A 25,872-nucleotide genomic window follows, 5' to 3' on the forward strand; every position below is an offset into this window, starting at 1 on the left:
GCCAGACCTTAAAAATCTCAATGCCACTCTATCCTAAGTAAGACATGAAAAAAACTGAATGGTAGATTTAGACATCACAGTGAACTCTGTATAATATATGGATTGTTCAATTTCTAGCCAGCCATTAGTTCCAAATTGCAGTACAAAATTGAGCAACACTCCAGTTGTAGCCATAAATGGAGTAATTTCCTTCAATTGGATGCATATTTTTTGAGCACTTCTGCTAGATGCTAGCAGGAGAGCAGGTAAGATAAAGGGTCAGAGAGTTACCAAAAAAGCCCAAGATATAAGGTTGGCAGTTGCAGGGGCAGTATTTTGTGTGTTGTTATTTTTAATGTGAAACTGGAGGACTGAAAACCAATTATCCTGGAGAGTTTTGGAATGGTCTGTATATGCTTTTGTGAACAAATCTGCCATCAACATAAACAGGTTCTTTATTAGTTGGAAGCAACTGGCAGTTTGAATATTATGCCAAGTGCAAAGTACTTCCATTGTCAGCCAGAAGTTTTTAGAAATGTCAATCAAAGGCAGAATCTGAGCTGCTCACCTGGCAGTGAAACAGAAAAGGACCTTTTAGTACTTTTGGAGCAGGTGGCTCCCACCTGCTGCTGGAAGATTACAGGGAGGAAAGGAACAAAGTCAGCAGCAGAGGCAGGACTGTGGAGACTGAGCAAAAAGTGGTGTTATGGAACAAAAGATAGCTGACAGGGATGTGTATGATGTCTGTATGACAGAAAAGGTGAAAGGAGTGGTGTTGTCCATACTCCCCATGAGTGTCTGTGATACTTAATGCTCAGAAGTTACATAAATCTCAGTGTTCTTACCCTGGGATAGAAGCACAGATTTCACTGTTTATAAGCTGTGAGGTATCCACGGCATGACCCAATCTCTCTGCGCCTTGCTTTCTTATCCCTCTCTGGTGGGGCTGTTGTGCAGAGGGAGTTCGTGTGTGTGGTACTCTTAGAACAGCAAGTGACACATAATAAGTCCTAGGTAAGTGTTAGTCAACAAGCTAAACAGGTTAACTATACATGGTTAAACAGTGGTTAATGGTTAACCTTCTAAAGAAAGGCGGGCAAAGATAAAACGTCAAACAACAAAAGATGTTTGTTTATTTATTTGGCTGTAATTAGAATAAGAAATACCAAATTGGAGAGAAATGGACACGTTAGGAATCCTGGAGGCCAGAAGCCCTGGCTCTGCTCCCAGTGCTGCCAGGACTCATGCGGAAACTTGCACACGTCTGCGCCTCCAGGTCCTCCGTAACCTCTTGCCATTTCAGTCAATGGCAACCTATCCTTCCAGTTGCTCAGGTCAAAAACCCAGGAATCATCCCAGTTCCTCTCTTCTCTCAAACTCCACATCCAATACCTTAGGAAATCCTGATAGTTCTACCTTCAAAACGCATAAATGCTGAATGAGACCGCTTCTTCCCAGCTGTATTGCCATCACCTGGAACAAGCCACAATCAGCCTCACCTAGATGGCTGCAATGGCCTCATGATAGGTCTCCCTGATTATGCTTTGTCTTCACCCAGGTTGCAGATCAAATCACAGCAGTCCCCGCTCAAAACTTCCGTGACTCTGTATTTTACTCAGAGGAAAGGCCCAAATCCTTCCGTGTCCCACCAGGCCTTGTGTGTTTTGATCCTGTTGCCTCTTTCATTTCACCTCCTGCCATGATCCCTTTGCCCATTCTGGCTCAGCCACACTGAACCTGCTCATTGTTAATCAAACATGCAAGGCCTGCCCCGACCTTAGGAGTTCGGCCTCAGCAGCCCCTTTGTCTGTCATGCTCTTCCCCGGATGTCTTCCCCAGCTAACTCCCTGCCCTCCTCCACGTCATTGGTCAAACTTCACCTCAATCTTGCTGTCTAGCCCCTCCCCACTCTTCACTCTCAATTCCCCTTTCCTTGACCTGTTCTTTTTTCTGTGTTTTCATAATCACCACATAGTTTACTTATTTTATTTATTCTTTTATCTTCTTCTTTTTTTTCAGGCTAGAGTGCAGTGGCAAGATCTCAGCTCACTGCAACCTCTGCCTCCCAGGTTGAAGCAATTCTCCTGCCTCAGCCTACCAAGGTAGCTGGGATTACAGGCACCCACCACCACACCTGGCTAATTTTTGTACTTTTTGTAGAGATGGGGTTTTGCTTTGTTGGCCAGAGTGGTCTCCAACTCCTGGCTTCAAGTGATCTGCCTGCCTCGTTCTCCCAAAGTGCTGGGATTACAGACATGAGCCACCATGCCTGGCCTCTCTCATTTCTTTGAGACATTATTTAAATTTTTGTGGGATTTTCCAAATATCAGAAATTATTTTTCCACCTGTTAACTTCATTTATGCCTAGTTAAAACTATTCATAGTTGTAAGGGTTTTTGGTAACAAATAACCTGCTGGAAATACCCTCTGACTCTAGGAACTTGCTTCTCAAAGTATGGGCCAGAACCAGCAATATTAGAAGTACCTGGAACCTTGCTAGATGTGCAGAACCTTAGATGGCCCAGCACCATATACTTAATCAGAATTCACATTTTGAAAACGTTCTCCAGGTCATAAATATACATTTGTGAAGAGCTGGAAGGTAGCAGTCTCCCCAGACAGGGCTCCTTATGTGCCTAGGTGTGGCCTATGTGTTCCAGGATTTGGACCTCTGCTTTGGAGGGCCCCAGAGGATATTTGACTCCCAAGCACTAACTCCTCATGCTGCCAAATGCACAAGACACTGTATCAATGTCAGCTTGGGCATTCAGAGTGAGAAAATTGCTGATTTGATATTTGGTGTTTAGTACACTCTCTGCCTGGAAGTGAAGCCAACTAGGGTCAGTAACTTGAGTATGAAGTCCAGAAGAGGTGAACCAGTTTGAAGACTTTTTAATAGCTAGAATCCCAGTGGCTTTAGGCATCATTTTCTTTCCCTCCTTTCACTCCCCACAGAGACCGATGGACCAGAAGCCTCATATTTAGGGCCAGGGCCTAGTTTGTCCGGAGAATGCTGAGGACAGATAGATGGGTCCTTGGGCTTATGGTTCTCTTTTCCTATTTAATGTGCAGCCCCCCACTACCCTTAATTAGTACATGATTTCCTAAATATGTTAGTAGCATTAATTAGCACAACATTTCTTTTACAATATTTCAGGGCCTTACGTTGACTGCTTTTCTTCTTAATATTATTCAGTTTGTACCATTCATTTTATGTTAGCTTTACTAATTCAACCCTCAGAAGGTAACCTTATTCCAAAGCTCCTGGGGGGATTCTCCATTGCCATGACTAACTATTGACTATGAGAGTGCACCCATTTTATCTTTGGAATTCTTTTTGTGTGCAGTTTTTCTTTAGGCTATTTGCTGACTGTGAGAAGGATCCACCCCAACTTGACTACACACAGATGCTGCTTTACTTTGCTTGCCACCCAGACACTGTGGAAGGAGTCTACAGGGCCCTCAGTGTGGCTGTTGGGACTCATGTCTTCCAACAAGTCAAAGCTTCCATTCCAAATGCAGAAAAGGTAATTGCATTCCAGAAATAGACTAACTATAGAGTCTGGAGGGGATGCCTGAAGACCCTAAACTGACAACAAGGACTCTGTTCTTTTCATCTCCATATTTTCCTAGGTGTGTAATATGATGCTTTACACATACTAGGTCTTCAACAAAGCCTTACTCAATTGGATTAAGACCTGGGAACCCAATTGCCATCGACCATTTTTGTAGTAAAATCAAAATTTGTTCAAAGTGTCTTGGTGGAATCAAACTTTACTCTGTAAAGGATGGCCTTTATGTGGCATGAGTGCTGATCCTGATAAATGAAACAGAAACGGGTATCAACCCAATCCATTTGGGATTCTGTGTAGAAACGATAGATGAAACAAGTTCAGGTCTATATGCACGCCACATACATGTGGCTTGGTAGCGTTTCAGGCCAAAGCCTGGCCAATGGAAACCTGCATTTCATATCACCTGTATCCAAGGACAAAGAAGCTTAATATCCAATTAAGATGCCACCTCACCTTCCCCTTGAGAGCTCTAAGGCATTGGCATTCCCTGGCTTTTGGGATGGTATAGTCTCCAGCAGGGTGCTAGGTAATGTGCTTCCTAGGTGCCCGTTTGTTCTTGACATGTCTTTTGATTCTGTTCTTTGGGAACCAGAGCAGTGGCTCCATCTGATGAGATGCTTGTTTCTATTTTTCCTTTGTAGAAACAAAGGGGAAAAGATTGCCACCCAGTCCAGACTCCTCAGATGTTCCAGACACAAACTTCTGTCTTTTTCACACATACCTGTGAAAATATGAAGTAGAAGTAGTCTGAAAGGAATGGGAGGTTCCTGTAACTGCATTCATGGGAGGGAGGAGAGAAACTCTTAAATGCCACCTTAAAGTTTGGCCCTGAGCATGTGGACAGAAAGATTTCCTTCCCATTCCACCAGAGCCAGAGTGAGGCCAGATACAGATCTAGTGAGCTAACAACTCTTCAAACCAGTGTGCTGTAAATACTGGTTCAACACACAGTGGCAGAAAGTTCAGCCAGGAGTGTGTATTTCCATTCAAGAATGCTGCCTTCTTTAACAGTAGAACCCCAGTTTAAAAGTCTCCCAAATAAGGGGCTGGGTGTAGTGGCTCCCACCTGTAATCTCAGCACTTTGGGAGGCCAAGGCAGGTGGATCACCTGAGGTCAGGAGTTTGAGACCAGCCTGACCAATATGGTGAAACCCCGTCTCTACTAAAAATACAACATTACTTGGGTGTGGTGGTATGTGCCTATAGTCCCAGCTACTCGAGAGACTGAGACTGGAGAATTATTTGAACCTGGGAGGCAGAGGTTGCAGTGAGCCAAGATCGCGCCACTGCTCTCCAGCCTGGGTGACAGAGTGAGACTCCATCTCAAAAAAAAAAAAAAAAATTAAAAAAAAATAAGTTTCCTAAATAAGTGAGGAGTTAAATATGATGTGCATTCACGGGCACTGAATTTGCCACTTTCCCAGGAATGTTTCTGTATCTCCCTGTAGATGAGAGTTCCCTAAACTAACTCTGAATCTGTGATCTAAGCCAAGATCACAGCATGCTGTGAGGTCTCATTAATGTCTGTCTTCCCTCACCTCAAATGATGTCAGACCCGCAGCTATATGTTCCCATGGTGCACCCTGCTTCCCCTATGAGATACTCCTCACCTGGCAATGACTTCCTTGAGATCTGCTTCTCTCTAAACTCTAAGCATCCTGTGGACCGGGAGTTTGGTGGGCAGGAGGCATCTGTTTTGTCCTACATCCCTAAACTTGAGGCAAGGCCTGGTACAGAGCTCAGTAAACATTGCATCAACTAATTTATCAATTAATTAGTTCTTCCACTTTGTAAACTATGCTTTTTGCATGGCCCCATGAGGAACACAAAAGAAGCCAAACTTGCTCTCCTGAAGGGACTCTAATTGGCCTCCTTCATACAGAAAAGAATGAATGATGCCCCAAACAGGGAGGGAGCATGGAATAAAAGGCAGATTAACATGAGGCCTTGCCAGCCAGAAGAGGTGTGGATGTTCTCTCCTTTCCTGCCTCTCTTCTTTACTCTTGTTACGCTCTCCACCTGGCGTACCCTTCACCTGGTCTCAAAGGATCTGAGGCCTCCCCATTATCCAAGGCCTACAGCAATGCCACATCTTTGACGAAGCGTCTCCTGACAACACTGAGCACTCTCGCAGCAAGGCCCAGGTTATAACCAGAACTTCCCTGGCAGGGCGGAGCACCCTCACACACACATTCACTGCTTCCACAAACATTTATTGAGCACCTGCCTGTGCTGGGGACTACTCTTGATTTGGGGGTATGGCAGTGAACAAAAATTATTCCAGGCAGGAGGAAGACAGGCAATAAACAAATAAGCAAAATAGAGACTACATCAAACAGTGATAAATTCTATGGAAAAAAAAAAAAAGAATGCAGGGAGAAAATACAGGCATGGGAATAGGGGTTGCAATGTTCAGTAGGGTGGCCAGAGAACGCCTGTGAAGAGACATATGAACAGAGGCCTGGAGAAGGTGAGGGAGAGAGCCTTGCAGGTCTCTGGGGCACGAGCACTTGAAGTGAGGACAACAGTGAGTGCAAAAGCCCCTCAGTGCGGCCATGACTGTTGTGTTCCAAGAACTAGGGCTAGCCAGCAGAACTGGTGAGGACCAGGCTGGAGGAGAGTAATAGGGAAGGGAAGTGAGAGGGAGAGGACCCTGAGGGCCACTGCAGGGACGTTAGTTTTAACTCTGTACAGGATGAGAAGTCATTGGAAGAGTGCAGTCACCCGGTTTCACTAAGTCAGGATCTCTCTGTGTTGAGGAGAGACTATAGCGGGAAAAGGAGGGAAATAAGGAGACCTAGGCCTTCAGGCAGGGGACCACTTATCTATTTATTTCTACTGCCAAATGGTTCCTGCCTTGAGTTTGGGACACCTTGTTACCCATCTTCATGTCCTCTGAAGTGCTGCCACATAGCCAGTGCTTGATTAGTATTTGTGAACATGGCCAGGAAAGAAGGGGAGAAGGAAGAGAGGGACAGTGAAATGAATGGAGTTTAGTCTAGTCTCCATGGTAGAGAGGAGGAAAGCAGACATTCCAGGCAGGCAGAGGCAACAGCAGACTCCAGGAGGCTGCGATGAGCATGAAAGGCCAGGAAAAAGGAAGCCTGTGCTAGAGCTGTTGCCATAGCAACAGACAGTTGTCTCTGAGGCTGGCAGCCAGGCTAGCTAGCACAGGAAGACGCTTAATGCCTTCCATCCCTGAGTGCTGCATTCACCGTATGCTAGTGTTCCCACCCGGGAAGCAGCTCTCCTTGAGTGCTGTTCTCAAGAGCTCCTTTTAAATCCAAAGACGCCGTGGAGGAATTGAACCAAGAACACTGCACTGCAGAGATTAAGCTAGTGGGTGGGAGGTGGAGCCAGGATGGAGCACAGGGCTCTCTCACACACACAGGCCTGTCCCTGACTTGGAGTGAACCCTAGGGGCATTTGGAACACAGGAGCCACCCACCTCCCTCATTCGCACTCACTCCTCATCCTGCTGTCTCCAACTGTGGCACTGCATTTCTGTGCCATTTCCACTGTGTTCCAGTTTCCTGGGCAACCCTGTCCCAGGAAGCCATAATGCTCAGAAATAACACCTCCCGCAGATTCATATTCACTCCCAAGCCATTCAATCAGATCTCTGCTTTTGCTTTCCACACAAACAACTGGAAATCTCCCCAGCGTTTCATTCTTCTTTACTCTATTTCTGCTATTCATGCGCTGATTTTATTCAATGCAGCTCAGGCCTTCTGTTTAAAGCCACAGCTTCTTGGGTAATTTAAAAGAAATTTAAGAGCAAGGCATTCATCAGTAATGCACTAATCTAGGTGGATCTTTAAATAAATGACATTTGGGAAAAAGGTTCATTCTGCCACCTGTGTGGCATGGGGTTAGTAAATTGTGAGCTTGAATCTCTCACATTGCAAAAGTCTTGTAAAAACATCTTGGCAAGGAGCGTTTGAGGCCCTGGGGTAGAAAACACATACATTTCTATGCCCTTCTGCTCTTTGAGGCTTTGCCCACATTAGTCCAAGAACAGACCTCTGTGCTGCCATCCGAGATGTGAGACTGAGCTGATTGAATGATAGAAATGCATGGTCAGGAAGACACACAGGTAGCACTCTGGGGACATATTTGTTGGGAGTCCTGAGAGTTAGCCAAGTGTGACATAGTGCTTGACAGCACCACAATCTGTTCCCCTGCTTAGATAATAATGTGACTTCTGTAGATCTTTGATACCACTGATAATTGCTCATTCAAAAGTACTGGCTTTTCTCCAAATTGGCCTCACTGGTTTTGTTCCTGCACCCACATTCAACATCACCAGCTTTCAGAGACTCTGTTGGAGATAACCACCGCCTCTTGCACACATTTCCCTCCCTGCAGGACCATGCCAACTTCTTCAGTTTGATCTCAGTCTCTCTCCCTTCCTTCCCCTCCCACTGAGCCACTAGGCCTATTCTGTACCAACCCCCTAGAGAGCAAAAATAGCAAACATGTAAAAAGCATCCTCTGACACTAATAAGTTAAGGATTACTCACTCTGACATTTCAGATGTTTACATTGCTACCTCTTAAATTTTTTATAAAATCATTTATTCCATTATGCTTACATCAGGACTTTGGAATCATTTATTCCATTAGGCTTACATCAGGCCTTTTGAAAGTAAGCTTCTCCCTAATTACGGAAAGAGTTTGAGAGAGGCCAGGTTCCTTCTTTGCTTAAGTCTGATATCATCTGCTCATCTAAGCAGCTAGTCGTTTGCTTGCCCACAGCTATGTTGGGTATGTTCTATCTTGGGTACACAGAACCTATGCTACACTCTAAATAGAAATTTATTCATCCTGGACTCACTCAGAAAGATGTTTTACATCACAACTATGTTCATTTCACTATACTGTTTCGTTGCCCTGGAAAATTATTGATGGGTAGCCAATGCAATCATCCCCAAGATTCCTGGGTAGAAATACTAAAGCTGATTTCACTTTTCTGCCATGTAGCATTTCCAATTGTTTAATATGGACAAAAGCCTGGAGGAAAATTATATAAATATGTATGATTTTGATTCCAAAATTTTCCCTCTCTGTCTTTTTTTTTCTCTCTTTCTTTTTTCAAGCTTTTTTCAAGCTTAAATTCCCACCTTAACAATGGATATAGAGACCCAACTAAGGCAAAGTGACCACATAGAGCTATAGCAAATGTAACCTGCCTTCATTACACTGTCCACTGTCCCTCCAAATTTTTTATAAGGACATGTGACTACCAGAGGCTTAATTTTATGCTGCATCATAATTCTTCCATACGTGAGATTTACATGACTATTTAGAAAGAGCTTGCACAATCTATAGACTTAATACTTCTACCGAATTAAATATTTACAGCATTGTGCACCCTCCTAAATTCGCATTTTTTTCTTCTTTAGAATAAAGGAGATCAGATCTCAGATATTCTGTGACATCTGGCTAGCCAAAATGCCAAAATGCTGCTTTTTCTCTTGGCAAATTGTCAAATATTGAAGCATACATACATACACACATGTATACACACACATATACACACAAATTTACTATAGAGAATGTAAGAAGCACAAAGCAAAGGAAATTGTCTATTCTGATCCAGAAGTCACCACTGTTAACTCTTTAATGTGTTTGCTTTCCATTTTCATCAATAGTATAGATATATAAGCAAAGTATCCTACTGCATGTATTACTTTGTTTTCTGCTTTCTTTTTGCACTTATCCTATCCTGAGTGTTTTCTTGTGTTATTAAGAATTCTGCTAAACCATCATTTTTAATGGCAGTGTAATATTCCATTGCAGAAATAGAGTTCATATTACCATTCCCCCAATTTTTTGGAATCTTAGGTTTTCTATTTTTGCTGTAACTCTGAATGAACAGCCATATACAAAAGTATTTGTGCAAATGAATATTTCTTCAGGATCAATTCCTAGTCCTGTAACTACTGGGTCAATGATAGGATACATAAGAAGAATATATACATTCAGGCTTTTGATACATAAGAAATCGAAACTATTTACTTCTCACCATACTCATGAGTGCCTGAGTTCATGGCTTTTGGCCAAATTTCAAAGAGCAGCAGTAAAAATCTCAACCTGATTTTGTATACTGGATTTGTTTTCCATTTTGCCTTCTGAGTGTTTAGTTGGGATATCCTCCAGTGTCCAAAGAAATGTTTCTGAAGCTCTTAGAATCTGTCAAGCTAGAGCAATTGACTTGCCTTAGCCTCTCAATTGCAATCAATTTCAAAAGCAAATCTCGTTTAACATCTATATACATGTGTATATCTATATCTATTACAGGTGTAGAAGTACCTGGCAGTGTAGTCAGCCCAAGAATGTATGAAGATATGTAGGACACACTCCACACTATACAAGCTTCTATACACTACAAGTAAAACTGGTCTTGAATTTTGACATTGTGATTTTCAAGACAGCTAGTGTATTGTCTTCTAGACTGGCTAGCTAGTTTGTGGTAGGCTCTGTCATTCATGAAAAGCGTGTGATTATGAAATTGGTATATTCTAAAAGTCTCTATTGGTGGAAAAAACTTCAGGTTGACTTCATGTTCTCTTCATTTAACTTTGCAGACCTCCTCAACTGATGCAAGTCCAGCTGAGGAATTTTCTGAACCTGAGGAAAATGCTGCAAGAGAAGAAAGGAAATTAAAAGACAACAGGGGGGAAAGGGAACAGAAGGATGAAGAAATCCCTGAAAATACAAACAATGAAAAGATTTCCATGGAAACATTACTCAAAGTGTTCAAAGGGGGAAGTGAAGCACAGGACTCTAACAGATTTGCCAGCCACCTAAAGATAGAGAACATTTATGCAGAGGTTGGTTAGATTATTTTGTAAAAAGTTGGCCTCAATTCTGAGCATATTTTTATGGAACGGTTCTCAAAATATATCATTGTATAGAAATTATACAGAATCTTTTTAGTAAATACAACTATTTTTTAACAGCTACTGGATTGTAAGGTTGATTGACTTCATATTCTTCTTCTTTAAAGGGCTTCATAAAAACATTTCAAGACCTAGGTGCCAAGAACCTGGAGCCAATTGAAGTTGCTGTTCTCTTGAAGCATCCTTTTATTCAAGACCTGATTTCAAATTATTCAGACTATAAGTTTCCTGTGAGTATTACCCCAAAGTGCTCTAATGTGGTTGGGCTCCGGTTCAGGACATGCTACGATGTTTCTAAATGTGAGCTGGCATGGAAGAGAAAGAAACTGGACTCTGCCAGGCCAGGCCAGGCCAAAATCTGGAGAAGCTAAGCTGGTAATCATACCAGGCCAGAAAGGTCAACCTGAAATATCCAAAGGGCAGCCAGCTTAGGCACAGTTGATAGGTGGTAGTTAAAGCTGGCTGGGTGACAGTGTTAGGATTGTCAGTGTAGCCATGTAGTGACCCTAGCCTGTGATTGAAGAGTTTGGAGAATAAGATTCCTCCTGCCAAAAAGAACTAACCAAGACAATGATCTCCAGCCAAGTGCTGACATATTCATTGTACTCTAATCACTCATGGTACACATCATCTCTGTAGTGGAAATGATAGTGTGTGCAAAAGGTTGGGCACCACTTCCATCAGGAAAACAGTGTGCAAGATGGAGAAACTAAGGACAAACCCAGAGAAACTGGACAAACCCAGCAGAAGAAAGGAAGAACTGCAACTCAGAAATCACATAACCACCAAGCAGGTCTGGACCACACGTGCTAAATGTGCATCCGCTAAGGCGAGTCCCGGGCCTTTAACAGCAGGGGCTAAGGAAGGCAGAGGCTGACACCAACTCCCTTTCATACTGTGGGACTACATCCCTCTCAGATACCAGTTTAACATGAAGTCTCCCTGTTTGGCTCCTGTGAGTAGTGTATTGAACTACAAAGGGTTTGCTGAGTTGAAAATAAAAGCACTTTCACTTTGGTAAAGTGTAGATTATGTATGTTCACTTCTCAATGACAACAAGTTACATTTTGCCGTTTTCTTCCTATACACACAAATGAAACTCTTCAGACTTAAATATCTTTCTGTGTGCCTAAATGTTTTTGTTCTAAATTGCTGATTCTTTAAAAATATTAAATTATTAATTAATATTAAAATTAATTTTACTGCCTGTATTAGTATAACTGAAGTTGATTTCTAACAAGCTAGCAGCTGTTTAGACACAAAGCCTATGCAGTAATGAAATACGATTATAGCATTTAAGAACACAGGCTCTGGACTCAGGTCATGGGACTGAATCTCAGGTCTACCCCTCAGTAGCTCCCTGACCTTACCTTTCTCTTAATCCTGGCTTTCTCATCTGTTAAATGGGGATGAGACATTCATATTGAAAGGGTGATGGTGAGGATTAAGTGAGGTCGTGCGTGTAAAGCACTTGGCATGGTATCTGACACAAGGGAAGGACTACAGAAATGATGGCTGTTAGGGGTACTATTCAATATTGATCACCTACTACTGAGACCCATGGCATAAGCTTCCATAGGAGAGAGAAAATTGAGTACATAATTTGGTCACTGCTCTAAAAAAAATTAACCCCTTTTTGCAAGATAATTTTTATATGCGGGAATCTCAAGAAAATGATGTAAGTTAAACCAACCAAGTGCAAAATTATAGGAATTCAATACATGACATTTTTGTGCTGGAAGCATGGAGGGAGTCTGCCCAAGAAGGAATAAACTGGGTCTTGAACGATGGCCAGGGTTTGGGAAAGTAGAGAGAGGGAAAGGGAAGTCTACATGGATTTTGCTGTTGGGGTAGGGAGGTAGCAGGGTCCTGGGTGAAGGCAAGGTCTGGGGAAGGCATGGAAGAAGGACTGCAGGAGCCCCACCCCATGAAGAGCCTGGGAAAGGTATAAAATGATCCCATTAAATTGGTAAGATCAGGCCAGATTGTGAAGAACCCAGATATCACACAGGAAAATGTGGATCCCATTTGAAAAGCAAGAGAGAATGAACAGACTGCTGAGCAGGGCATGATATGATATTTCTTCATCCCCAAGCATTCCTTGGGGATACTGTGCCGTAATATCATCCTGCACAACGTGGGTTCCATAGGCCCATCTCTCTAGACTGCATTTTAGCTTACATGCCCTGCTCCACTTATCAGGGAATAGCTCTCTTATGTTGAACCGGTAAAATAATTTGCAAAATTCTTTGGGATTATGTAAAATAGGACTTATTTTATGTTGCCGATTACAAGTAGGAGCATAAATTGATGCCGCAATTATTTCCTCTCATACTGGGAAGAAGACTCCCACAAAGTCAGGATGGTTTGAAAATATCTTCACTCTGAGCAGAGTGATTAAATACAATAAACTTGCAGGGAAGATTCTATTTGACATTTTGCTTGAGGAAAGAAAATAGCCAACGGATGGCTGCCTTCAAGAGTTAGCCTTTCCGAATAGGTGCTCTGACTTCCCAGGAAAGCTGTCATCCATAGGACTCCCTGCCCTGCCTTTTTTTTTTTTTTTTTTTTGTTATTGTTTGAGACAGTTTTGTTCTTGTTGCCCAGGCTGGAGTGCAATGGCATGATCTGGGCTCACTGCAACCTCCACCTCCCGGGTTCACGCGATTCTCCCGCCTCAGCCTCCTGAGTAGCTGGGATGACAGGTGCCTGCCACCACACCCAGCTAATTTTTTGTATTTTTATAGAGATGGGGCTTCACTATGTTGGCCAGGCTGGTCTCGAACTCCTGACCTCAGGTGATCCACCTGCCTCGGCCTCCCAAAGTGCTAGAGGACTCCGTTTAAGTTATACATTCCCCTCATTTCTGAAGGAGTGTCAGCAATTAGCAATGTTAACTGAAGTACTATCGGTATTTGGAGCAGCACAGTTCCTCTTTGAAGATAACTGTCCCAAGTGTGGCAGAATACCTAACATTTCAGGCCCTACCCCCTGTATTCCAGGAGTATCCTGACATTCTGACCTCCAAAACTACCTCTGCCTGCACATTTGCCAAACCTTCCTTGGTGCACAGTACCCCTCTGGCTGAAAGCCGCCCAGCGGAGGGTGTCTGTCTTCTGTTAACCAGTTTCACAATACCAGTAGCACTTGGCATTCTCATAGCAGAGAGTGAGTTAGTGAGTGAGTTCATTGCCAGAATGTTTCTCTAAGATATACCCGAGTCATCTAGTTTAACTCTTCCTCCTCACATCGTCCACACCTCGTCCTGGTCACTCCACGAAGGAATCTAATTAGAGGCCAGTAAACTACCACCAGTGGGAGTCATTCGTATGATGGTCCATCAAGAAGAGTTGTGCCTGTGTCCTGAAAAGTCTAAATTCTGATATTTACAGTGAAAAAAAGGGTCCCTTTCCAGTAAGGGGTTCTATTCTCATTTTTGCTAACAACAACAACAACAAAAGGAATGAAGGGATGGAGAGAAAAGAATCTTTGAAGAACCACTGCACTTGTCCTGTCATTTTTTGCTTCAGATATCCATGTACAAGTAAATAGATCACATTTTTATAATACACTTCAACCACAGTGATGTCATTTGAAGATCTTTCAAGATAAGAAGAGCAAAAGCTAGAGTGTGGTTTTTCAGGTTAAAATGTTGTTTGCTATTATAAACAGTGGCAAGTGAAGGTTGTTGCCTAACAGCTTTATGTTTACAAGGTTCTTGTTTAGAAGTGACAATGTTTTAAGATATATATTTGAAAACACTAAGTATGCATAATTGTAATAATGTATTAAGGTGGACTGGTTTTGTGGTTATGAGAGTGGGCTCTGGAACTTCACTGACTGGGTTCATACCTATGAAGTGTGTGGCCTTAGGTAAGTGACCTCAAAGTGCCTTGGTGTCTGCATCTGTAAAACAGGGCCAATTATCATAGTCACCTCATGGTGGGGTGGGGGGGAATTGTACAGATTAAATGAGATAATACATATAAAGTACTTAGCTCAGTTCCTGGAAGATAGAAAGCACTCAATAAATGTGACATACTACTACTACTACTACTACTACTACTACTACTACTACTACTATTAGGTTGGTGCAAAAGTAGTTGTAGTTTTTGCCATTACTTTCAATGGCAAAGAACCACAATTACTTTTGCACCAACCTCCTTCTACTACTGCTGGTCTGTAGTAGTTACCGTGCACAGTAAATAATTCTGAATCATGTGCAATTATATGTGGATGGACTAGTGAGCTGGCATCTAATCTCTTGAATGCATATGTCTTATCTTTGGAAAAAAAGAAGGACTTTCACTGGTGCAGGACCATGATGATAAAGGGTCCAAACACGTCCCAGGAAGCCTCTGGTCCATACCTATGTGGAAGTTCCAGATTTTGTGTTGGACATTATAGGTATTCAGCTAAAGTCACTTATTTAATTTCCACTTTCATAGGCCTTGTTTAAAAATGTTATTTTCAAATAATTCTCCTAAATTATTAAAAAAATGATTTGTGTAAATATAACAAGATCAGTGAGGATATTGGAACTGCGTTGTTGGTGAACAAAGTCAATTTCCTGTGATAAATATATATTTATAAATGTAAATGAATAAACAATTTTCTCTAAAAACTTAATAACTTTAGTCTCTTGTGATGAACACAGACTCAATTGTTATACATCTTTTATAACAAATCTGTAAATCAAGCATATTACCTTATCATTGAGGTTTATATTCAATGGGAGACAGCAAGAAATCTTTTAATGTTAAAATCAGAATATCACCAAAAAATATCTTATGAACAAATGAATCAGGACCCAATTACATTAGGATAACATACCTATAATTGTAAGTGTGAACTGAAGGAGACTTTCATCCCTCTGTGTCTTCAAGGCACCTGACTTTAAAGTACTCTCTAAGCTTCTCTTTATCTTTATAACAAAATATGATGGCTGCTTCAGTGCTTTGTGTTTTCAAAGCACCAGTGTCAAACATTTTCTGGCTTTCACAGGCTCTTCTCCATTCACTGCTACTGAAAATTATGGTCCCTGATTTCAGCTATAAATTTAGCTAAAACTGGTTTAAATATATCTGGAGCTTATCATTTTCCCCATGCTATGGAGTGTCAGATAATCACAAGTTAGCTTGTTCCTTCATCCTCAAATTAACTTCTGATAATATTAAAATGACATTAGTTATTATAAACATACTATATAAAGACGACATGTTATTAAGAATTGTAGTGGGCTGGGCACAGCAGTTCCCATCTGTAATCCCAGCACTTTGGGAGGCTGAGGTGGGATGATTTCTTGAGGCCAGGTGTTTGAGACAAACCTGGTCAACAGAGCAAGACTCCTCTCTACAAAAAATTTTAAAATTAGCTGGACGTGATGACATGTGCCTGTAGTACCAGCTACTTAGAAAACTGAGGTGGGAGGATTTCTTGAGCCTCGGAGATTGAGGCTGCAGTGAGCTATGGTCTTGCCACAGCACTCCAGCCTGGGTGACAGAGCGAAACTCCATTTCTAAAAAAATAAATAATAAATGAAAGCATTGTACTGGGTAAGACTAGAAAAGTCAATGGGGAGCAGTTTTCTTTTCCATTTGGTTCACTTAGCATTGACCTGTGGCTTTAGGAGATAAGGAACAAGATCTCTAAAGAAAATGATTCACTATGATCCCTCACAGTGACTGATAGAAGCAATGCATAGAAGCAAGGGTCAACACAAATGGTGAACAAATTCATGTCTTCTCAACTAAAATGATCACAGTCAAATTGAAGTCTTTGAAACTCAGCTCTGAGGAAAAGGAACTTATATTGTTAAAACACTTCTCTAAATTTGTGAAATAAAAAAAAAAAAACCTAAAAGCTACCTAAATGCAATTCTGTATTTTTCATGTGTTGGTACTCCTTCTACATTGTGATAATAGTTTAAATATATTTTGAAAAATATCTGTGATTTAAGATGTAAGATAGCTGTATAGCAAATGAAAAACAGATCATTCTTTCCCTGATGTTTTTTAAATGAAAGAATGAGACAGTTTCAGGAAAGTAATCTTTTGTTTTAAAATTCTACAAATCTATAGACATGATTAATTTAGCATTAGCATTTTCTTTCATAGAAGGTGAATACTGGTTTTTGTATTCATTCATAAGGAAATAATCTTTTAACTTGCAGATTTATTATATGCCAGGTTCTGTGTAACTGCTTTTACAAATGTTAATTAACCTAATATGACAACTGCATTATTAGGCATGGAAACTGGGGTTCCAAGATCTTAGATAGCTTTCCAAAGGTACAAGTAGTAAGTCTCAGGGTGGGATTAAAACTAAATGGAGAAGTTTGCTCAGTGGAAAAAAAGAAATAAAAGCTGTTTAATGGTTGCCATGTACTATGTGATCATTTATTAGTATTTGTGTAGCATAGTATTGATCATCCTTTATTAGCATTTGTAACTTCTCTTTGAACCATTTGTCTTAGGATATTAAAATAATTCTCCAAAGGAGTGAACATGTACAAGGAAGTGATGGAGAGAGATCACCTTCAAGACATACAGAGGAAAAGAAATGAGGACAAAAGAGTGTGATTTTTGTAATTCAGCAATAAATCTTGCAAAAATTAAATGTGACCATGGTGTTTGTCATATATGTTATGATTTTAAGTATAGAAATGAACCCTACCAGTTTATTATCAGCATTGAAGAGAACCTTCCTTAACTTGGAGAATATTTCATAATAAAGAGAGAAAAAGAAAACCAAAGTAAAAATCCAAAATAAACAGCATGCATTTTGAAGTGATTCTGAAAATGGAAGGCGCCAAAACAATATGTTCAAAAATAAAGAAGTCATGAAAACTCCCTATGAGGGCTATCTACATTAGGCAGATATAGTGAAAATTTCCCCAAAACTCCACATCAGCACAGTGCTTCTAGGTACATCTTATAGTTCTTGCTCCATATGCAGTAAAATTTCCAGGTTTATTTCAGTAGCCAAGAAGAAGGCTGCATAATTGAACTGCTAGTAAAGCTTTGTTCCCATCATCTATTCGTAATTATTTCTTAATAGAATATATTTCCTTCATAGATAGATGTACAATTTCATCTTTTTGCTTGATAAGTTGGTGACTCAAATTCAATGACACTTATCAAGAAACTTTCAAGAATGGTGATGTATTCTCAGTGGCTGGGCTGCTTCTGTGATAACCCCTGTGGGTCTCCTCATTGACTAGATCCTCCTCTTCTGCTCAACCTCTGAGTGTAGGAGGGCCTTCTCCATCTATGGTCAATCCCTGGATGATCCACTGATTTCCATGACTTCACGGGTATTATAGAGTCTCCCAACACTGAAATTTCTATTCCTACCTTCATCCATAATCCAAATTTCTCTGTCTTAATGGCCCCCCATTTTCCACATGGATGACTAATAGTCATCCCAAACTCAGCGTGTCCGGGGTGAATTTCTGATTTTCCTCTTCCTCAAACCTGCTCCTCTAAGCCCTCTTTCATTTTAGGCAACTGTGTCCTGCTATTCAAACCAGAGAACTTGAAGTCATCCTTGAGTTGCCTCTCTCTCTCATATCCTACCTCCAGTCTATCACCAAATCAGGTAGGATAGACCCTGAAAATGCATCTAGAACGTGATCTTCTTTACTTCTTTGTCGCAGGAAGTCTGGTCCAAGCCATCACCATCTCTCGTTTGGATTACTGCAGTATCCGGGTAACCAGTGATCCTGTTTCTGTTCTTACTCCCCCTACAGGCTGTTTTTAAGCACCGCAGCCAGAGGGGACCTTTTATAATTCAAGTCAGGCCATGTTACACTTCTGCTCCAACCCTCTATGTCCTGTGTCACCCAGAATGCAGCTCAAGTCCTCATCTTGATCTTACCCTCGCTACCTCTTTGACCCCATCTCCTGTTCTCCTCTTTCTCACTGCTTAAGTCACAAAACTACCTTGCCCATCTTGGAACCCACCGGGCACACTCCTGCCACAGGGCCTTTGTGCTTGCTATTCTCTCTGCTTAGAATGATTTTCCTCCCACATCTCTACATTATTTGTCCCACAAATTCCTGCGAGTCTCTGCTCAAATGTCACTTTATCAATAAAGCTTTCTCTCACTACCTTATACAAAATAGAAGCAACTCACCACATCTTACCCCCACGCTTACTTTTTTTCCCCATCACACTTATCAGCGTCTAACAAATTACAGTATATTTTACTCTGTCATCTATCACTCCAGTCAGTTGTAAGTTCTGTGAGGTCAGAGTTTTGTGTATTTTCTTTGTTGCTGTGCCCCAGAACCTAAGACTCAAAACCATACCAGTTTTATGTTATGTTGATACATTTGTGCAAAATATGTGAGAAAATCACATTTAAATTGATCACTACGTCAATGAGCAGCCCAAGGCAATTCTTATTGTTAATGGGAATTCTAATTCTAATTCTACAAAGAGACACATTTCCTAATTTTGCTTCTTGTGGGGTAAAGTTCACTTGAAGCTTTATTCCAAGAGCACTTATCTTCAAGCTAATGGAGGATACTGATCCAGATGATCCAGATGTGTGCTTGGGAGATGGAGAAGAAGCCCTACCTGAGATTACAAAATTTCAATTTAGCTGATTCACATGTGGGCCAACAGGGTAGTTCTAGTAATTCTAGAGAAGAGAGAAGAAGAATATCTGAAAACAGAGTTCAAATCAATAAAATATCATAAGGACATAGGCAGTAAGCAAATCCACATTTCATTAAGAATTGAACGAGACAAGGCAACAATACATTGCAATAGAAAAACACCAAAGCATAGCAAGCAGCATTCCCATAATAATTTTTAGCACAGTGTGGTTAAATAGGAAAATTATAGAATCTCTCTTTTGAGGCTCATTAACTCCTCTAAGCAGTAGGATGGCAACCAGCACACAAAGTGTCTCCTGGTCTTTGCCAGATCAGAGTCTCTTAATCATCGTCAGAATGAAGCAGGTCTGGTGACTAGGCATGAGCCAGAGTCTCTCTCACTTCTTCCACTGTTTGCACATTTATCTCCTACCCCTATTTGCTTATCATAGCATGATCTATTTAACACATAACCGCAATCTTATCTGACCTTGCTACTACTCACTTATTTTCACACGTCTTTAGTAAACATCTCATTGCATTTCCCACAAGCTCTGATCCAGATGTCTTTTTTATTTTCCACAATGTTGGTCCCACCTCTATTTTCTTTATAAAGGCAAAAGAAATAATAATAGCATGTATTGAGCACTTGCTATGGGTTATGAGGCTATGGGTTATGCTATGTTGCCTGCATAATTTTCTTATTTTTGTCCTTGTAATAATGCTCTGGATTTGCTATTACTTTCCCCTTTACAGGTGAGGACACTGAGTATCAGAGAGGTTAGGTGACTTGCACAGGATTGCCCAACTAGGCTCAGGCAGAACTGTGATTCAACCCCAGTAGAAACCAAGGTCAAAGTCCATGCTCTTTCCTCCACAACACATTGCCTCCCTTTGAGATGGGAATCTCTGAGAGCTGTAAGAATGTCCAGTGTGAGCCTTTTCACTTTCCCTCTTACCTCTAACAGTGCCAAACTTTGCTGCTTCATGTAACCTCTGCATCCATACTTATTCTCTCATCCTTCCCTTCAGTCCCAGAGTACCAAACCTCTTAAAGTCTGTTTGTTCCTATCATGCTATAGGTCATAATCCCTCCCCGACCTCTAAAACCTTAGTCTATCATTATTTCCAATATTGTCCGTTTTTGGTCTGTCTCCTCTGGCCACTTTTCCTCAGGATATAAACCTGTTCAAGACTTAAAAGATATGGGGGAAAGCTCCTTCCTATAACACTACTCTACTTATGCCTAGAGTTACTTTTCTGTCTTTCTGTTACTGTTTTCTTTTACTGTCAGACTTCTTAAAATAATAATTTGCCCTCATTCCTCCTACTTTACCACCTGGCAGTTATTTTTATGAACAGATATTCAATTTTGTCAGATAATTATTTTCTGCATCTAAAAATTTATCATGTTTTCTCTTTTTTAGTATATTGATATGGGAAATTACTTAGTTTAATTTTGAGTGATGAACCAGCCTTGCATTCCGGGAATGTATTACACTTTTTGTATAAAAATGGATTTGAGTTACTAATATTTTCTTGAGAGTTTTTTGACCTGGGTTTGAGAGAGATATTGGTCTATAGTTTTATTTTCTTGTAATATACTTGGTTTTCATAGCAGGTTAATTCTGGCATCATAAATGAGTTAGTATGCATTCCTTCTATTTTATAGAAGAGTTTATGTAGAATTAGTTTTTATTCCTTAAGTATTTCCAATAAAGCCTCCTGACCCAGAGTTTTCTTTGTTGGAAGAATTTTAATTACTAATTCAACTTATTTAATAGCTATGGGAGTGTTAAGATTATCTGTTTCTTCTTGAGTGAGATATGGTGTCTTTCAAGGAATTTGTCCTTTACATCTAAGTTCCTAAATTTATTGACAAAAAATTTGTAATATTCCCTTACTATTATTTTAATATTGGTAGGTTCTGTAGTGATCACCTCTTTTTATTCCTGATATATGTTTTTTGTCTTTTTTCTTGGTCACTCTGTCTAGAGATTAATCAATTTTATTCATCTTTTCAAATAACCAGCTTTTTAATTTTATTAAATTTTTATCTACTATTTTTCTGCTTTGCAGCCAATTTTTTAACCGGTAAAATATCTTGCTTTCTCCTTGCTGATCCACTGACACTTACCCCTCAGAAAGTTCCTAAATGGCCTTTCAATAAACAAATGCAGTAGCAATTTATCTCCATATTTGTATCCTGTTAATCACTGCTCATTTTCAAAATTTTATTCTCCCTTGGATTACAAGAGCGACTACAAACTCTGCTAACTGTCCTTTTATCTCTATAATTACTTCTTCTTATGCAGTTTATTTTCTCTTCCTATGTCTCATTCCATACTCTCTTGATTATTCCAACCATCTACTTATCTTCCATTCTCATCGGTATGTAAAGGACTTAAATATTTTTCTTCATCTCTGACTTCTGTGACCTCCAGAAGCTCACACACATCTACCTACTAGCCTGAAAACCTGCTAGGCTTCTTAGATATAATCTCCAAATTTGAGTCTTCATCATTACTCATCTCTTTCCAGATACAGGGCATTTGGACATCAATAGGGCATTTTTACAGTTATTCATATCTCCATGATATCCTTGGGAACAAGGTAGACAAATACGGCTAGATGCAAAGACAAGTGAATTTACAACTGGTGAAATAACTTTAGCAAACACAGAAGATTCACACATGGGTTATTCATTAACTGTCTTCCTCACTGGACTGATGACTAGAGGGGATAGTGACCATTTCTGTCTTATTCACCTCTGTGATACAGTCCATCAACAAAGATATTCAAAGAGAGGTATAGAATTCATGTTAATTAGAATTGTGGTTGACATAAAGTTGAAAGAGATTGGAATTAAATTATGTTTACCAAGAGAAAGAGGACCCAATAATTTCCTGAAGGATGAGTCCCACCTAACAAGATTGAGATACTAATATTAGGTAACAATAGATAATAATAGCTAGTATTATTGAGGGTTTACTGTGAGCTAGGAACTGTGCTAAATGCTCCTTATCTCATTTAGTTCTGACAATTCTGTGAAGTAGGTACCCTTAAGATTGCCATTTATATATGAAGAAATGAGGTTTAGAGAAGTTACGTAACTTGCCCAAAGATATACAGCTGGTAAAAAACAGACACAGACTAGGAACCCAATACTAACCCCAAAAGCCCTCCTCTTACCCAGTTGTCTATGCTCAGGTACAAATAACCCACCACACAAACACAGGATGAAGCATGGCTTAGCAGTGTTTAAAAATAAAAACAAAAGGCTTTGTTCAACGTCAAGTGAATCTAATTGGCTGTGTTATGTGGCCCCAGGAGAACCCATTATCTTCAGAGAATTGGTGGTAATAAAACAGCTCGATAATGGATGTGCTGACTTTCCACTGATATGTGGTGGTCAGACCTCAACTGCAGTTCTGGATAAAGTTAATGGCCTCACAATTTAATATATGTGAACTCTATGCAGATGAACTGGGATATATGTCAGTTCTATACACATACACGTGTGACTGAAGTGAGGAAACTTCATCCTTGAGAAGAGAAGCTTCAGATTTGGGGGACAAGGAAGAGAAACTTCAGATTTAGGGGAGCTATCACCAACCATCTGAAAACCTGTTTAGATGAAGCATCCTTTCCGGGCCTCCAGGGATGAACTAACACTAGTGGTGAATGATAAAGCATGAGAGATTTCAGTTGACCATCGAAAGCTATGAGCTCCCTCTCACCAAAAGCACAGAAGTTTTCTGACAAAGGCCAGGTTCACTGTAGCAGGGAAGTTGACAGCCATGGCAGGAGCCCAGTCCTGCTCTTTGTCCTGCTCCTCCTGAAATTTCATCTCTACTGAATCAGTTGCTCAGCTCTACTACCCAAACTTCTAACTCCCCAAAGGGCCCTTTCAGCTTATCCTTTATCATGTGTGATTCTCTCACTTCTCTAGAACACTCTGACTAGGCTTATCACACTGTGAGCATCCCAGATTTCCTTGCACTGGGACTCCAGGCCTCAGAACCCAATACCATACCCAGCCACTTAGTTGCTGTACTATCCGGGCCAGTCTATGGTTCCCTAACAGATTATTAAAGTGGGAGACGAGGGAATACCAACATCAGATGTAGCAGTTGACTGGATGACCTTGTAGCCCCTTCCATTTCTGAGGCTCTACAGGAAGAGTTACTCCTCCTAACTTCCCATTCTATATTAATGACAACATCTGTGGTTCTTCTGGTCTCCCATACTCAAAACTTCAGTGCTGTCCTTGCTTCCTCATTCTCTCTCTCCCGTCATACCCAAGTCTTACTGGTTACTCTTTGTAAATTTTTCTCACAATTTTCCTCTCCTTTGGGTTCCCACGGTCACTACTCTATTTCAAAAGCTCTCAAAATATTTTTTCTAGACTTGAAATACTCTTCAATTGACCCCCTCTGTATCTTCTCCCCAATCCTCTATATTTCTTTCACAGCACAGTCTCTACTCTACTCTCAACATAATATTCCTGAAACTCTGATTCAGCATGTCACATTTTTGCTTAAAAAACCTTCCTTCTGAGGCCAAGTATGGTGGCTCACACCTGTAATCTCAGCACTTTGGGAAGCCAAGGTGGGAGGATTGCCTGAGGCCAGGTGTTCAAGACCATCCTGCTCAACATAGTGAGATGCCATCTCTACAAAAAAATTAAAAGCTAGCTGAGTGTGGTGGCATGCACCTGTAATCTCAGCTACTAAGGAGGCTAAGGTGGGAGGGTCACTTGAGCCCAGGAAATCAAGGCTGCAGTGAGTTATGATCACATCACTGCACTCCAGCTTTGGTGACAGAGCAAGACCCTGTCTCTACAAAAAATATATATTTTTTTTAGTTAGCTAGATGTGGTGGTGCGTGCCTGTAGTCCTAGCTACTCAGGAGGTTGAGGCAGGAGGATTGCTTGAGTATGGGGGGTGAGACTATAGTGAGCCATAATTGTACCACTCCACTCCAACCTGGGCAACAGAGTGAAACCTTGTCTCAGGAAAAACACAAAAATCCCTTCCCTCTGACCCCTCCCTACTAAATGAATTTTAGATTTCATAGAATGTTTTTCAGAACCTGACTCTATTATATGTTTCAGTGCTTACTCATCTTTTTCTCACACTCAACACCCAACTCAGCTTCACTCAGCATAGCTTCTGGCACTTGTCGTATACTTAATAAATTTGGAATGAATTAATTAATGAAGATGGAAGTCACCTACTAACAGAAGTGGAGATGAACTCTTTAGAGTGGAGATGTTTCTATAATCTTATATGTACCTTATGCTAGATCTATAGAGAGAATTGAATTAATGTTTACAGGATTGTGTGTGTGTGTGCAAATGAGCGTGTGAAAGTAGAAAGAATGTCACTTTTCTTTTCCCTAGCTGACCCCTTGTAGCTCAGGATAGATGAGACTAGGCACCATGAGGGTGCATCTACTAGAGGCTGAGAAGCTCTAGTCTACTACATGAAAGCTAATGAGAACCACAAAGTCTATTATAATCAGCTGCTTTTAGGACCTGGAGCCTGGTCTAATCCTAAACAGGTCAGCCCTGCAGCTTGACATCCAGACTGTATCTAACCCCTCCCCCACTCTCTACCCATTTCTTACCTAAACAAAGGGTGTTCTAACTCTGCCTCAACACCCTTTGCAACTTATTTTATCTCCTTTCATACTTTATTGAACTTGACTTCTAACAAATTCATATTGCCTATTGGCATAGCTCCTACTGTCTCCAGTAGCTTTTCTGCCATATTCTCTGGCAAAGACATAAGACTTAGCAGGGCATCCTTCGTTAGTTACTAGATACATCGCTGAACATTCTATTGAGCCAGGGACAAGCAAATGCACAAGCACATTCACTCACAGATCTTAGCATAAGGACTGGGTGAAATCTTGTTTTCAAGCTTGTTTCAAAACAAATCTGGAAAGAGATGCCACCAAAGTCTTGTGGCTGAAGTTCAAAGCCCCAGAGGGCCGCACTGGGCTCAAAGCAGTGCCTTGAGCACTCGAGTTCCAAACACAGGCTGTTGTGTCTTTGCTCACTTCACACTAACCACACGGAGAAAATAGCGACAGCCTCACCTTGCTGTGCCCCCACAAACCTGGCTGAAACCACAACATCCTTCTTGTGTATGGCAGACTCCACCATGCACTCCAGAGAGTGAGGCTCACTCTTCTCCCAACAGATTTCACTGTGAGCCCATTTCATGGTAACATCCTTTTAAATTAAAGAGAGTTTTGCACCATGCTCCCTCCAAAAGTGTCCAAAGGAAGAGCATCCTCGACTGGAAAACATCACTTAGCTTTCTGATGCTACAGGAGCCCTTTACAATTTATTTCGGAATTTAACTACCCTTTATAAAAGGTTTGCCCATTGTGCCAGGTGCATGCTTGGCAAGTTCCTTTAAAATACTAAGATGCATATATTGCTGTTATTTCTTTCAGAGGGCAATTTCCTCCAAGCTGATAAACATGTTTCTAAAGATTGCATTTTCCTAAGGAAACTGGGAAAAGTAGCAAGCAGGTGATAATAAACACTTTTTGGAGGTTTTGCATGTGCCAGCTACTATTCTAAGCACTTTGTAATAATTAGATCATTTAATCCTCATGCATAGGCAACCTTATAAGGTGAGTATATCACTATCTTCATTATACAGAAAAGGGAGCTAATGCATGAAGGGGTTGAGAAGCTCACCTGATTCATAGCCAGCAAGAGGCTAGGATTTTCACCTAGGAAGGGATCTGTCTCCAGAGCCTTTGCCCTTAACCATCTGACTAGACTAGACTA

The 25,872-nt window shown here is 40.9% G+C and overlaps 1 protein-coding gene across 1 annotated transcript in view; it reads left to right on the forward strand.

Annotated features, from left to right (window-relative positions):
• Nucleotides 1–17,081, forward strand: part of SPEF2 (sperm flagellar 2) — a 193,620-nt gene extending 176,539 nt beyond the window's left edge. The window contains exons 34-37 of the mRNA XM_023216523.2: nt 3,327–3,506; nt 10,144–10,389; nt 10,566–10,688; nt 16,934–17,081. Of these exons, the coding sequence (XP_023072291.2) occupies nt 3,327–3,506; nt 10,144–10,389; nt 10,566–10,688; nt 16,934–17,023 (639 nt within the window). The 3' untranslated portion in view covers nt 17,024–17,081. The remainder of the gene's footprint in view (nt 1–3,326; nt 3,507–10,143; nt 10,390–10,565; nt 10,689–16,933) is intronic.
• Nucleotides 17,082–25,872: the final 8,791 nt, after the last annotated feature.

The sequence above is a fragment of the Piliocolobus tephrosceles genome, chromosome 4 (assembly GCF_002776525.5).
Source record: "Piliocolobus tephrosceles isolate RC106 chromosome 4, ASM277652v3, whole genome shotgun sequence".
Classification (NCBI taxonomy): Eukaryota; Metazoa; Chordata; class Mammalia; order Primates; family Cercopithecidae; genus Piliocolobus; species Piliocolobus tephrosceles.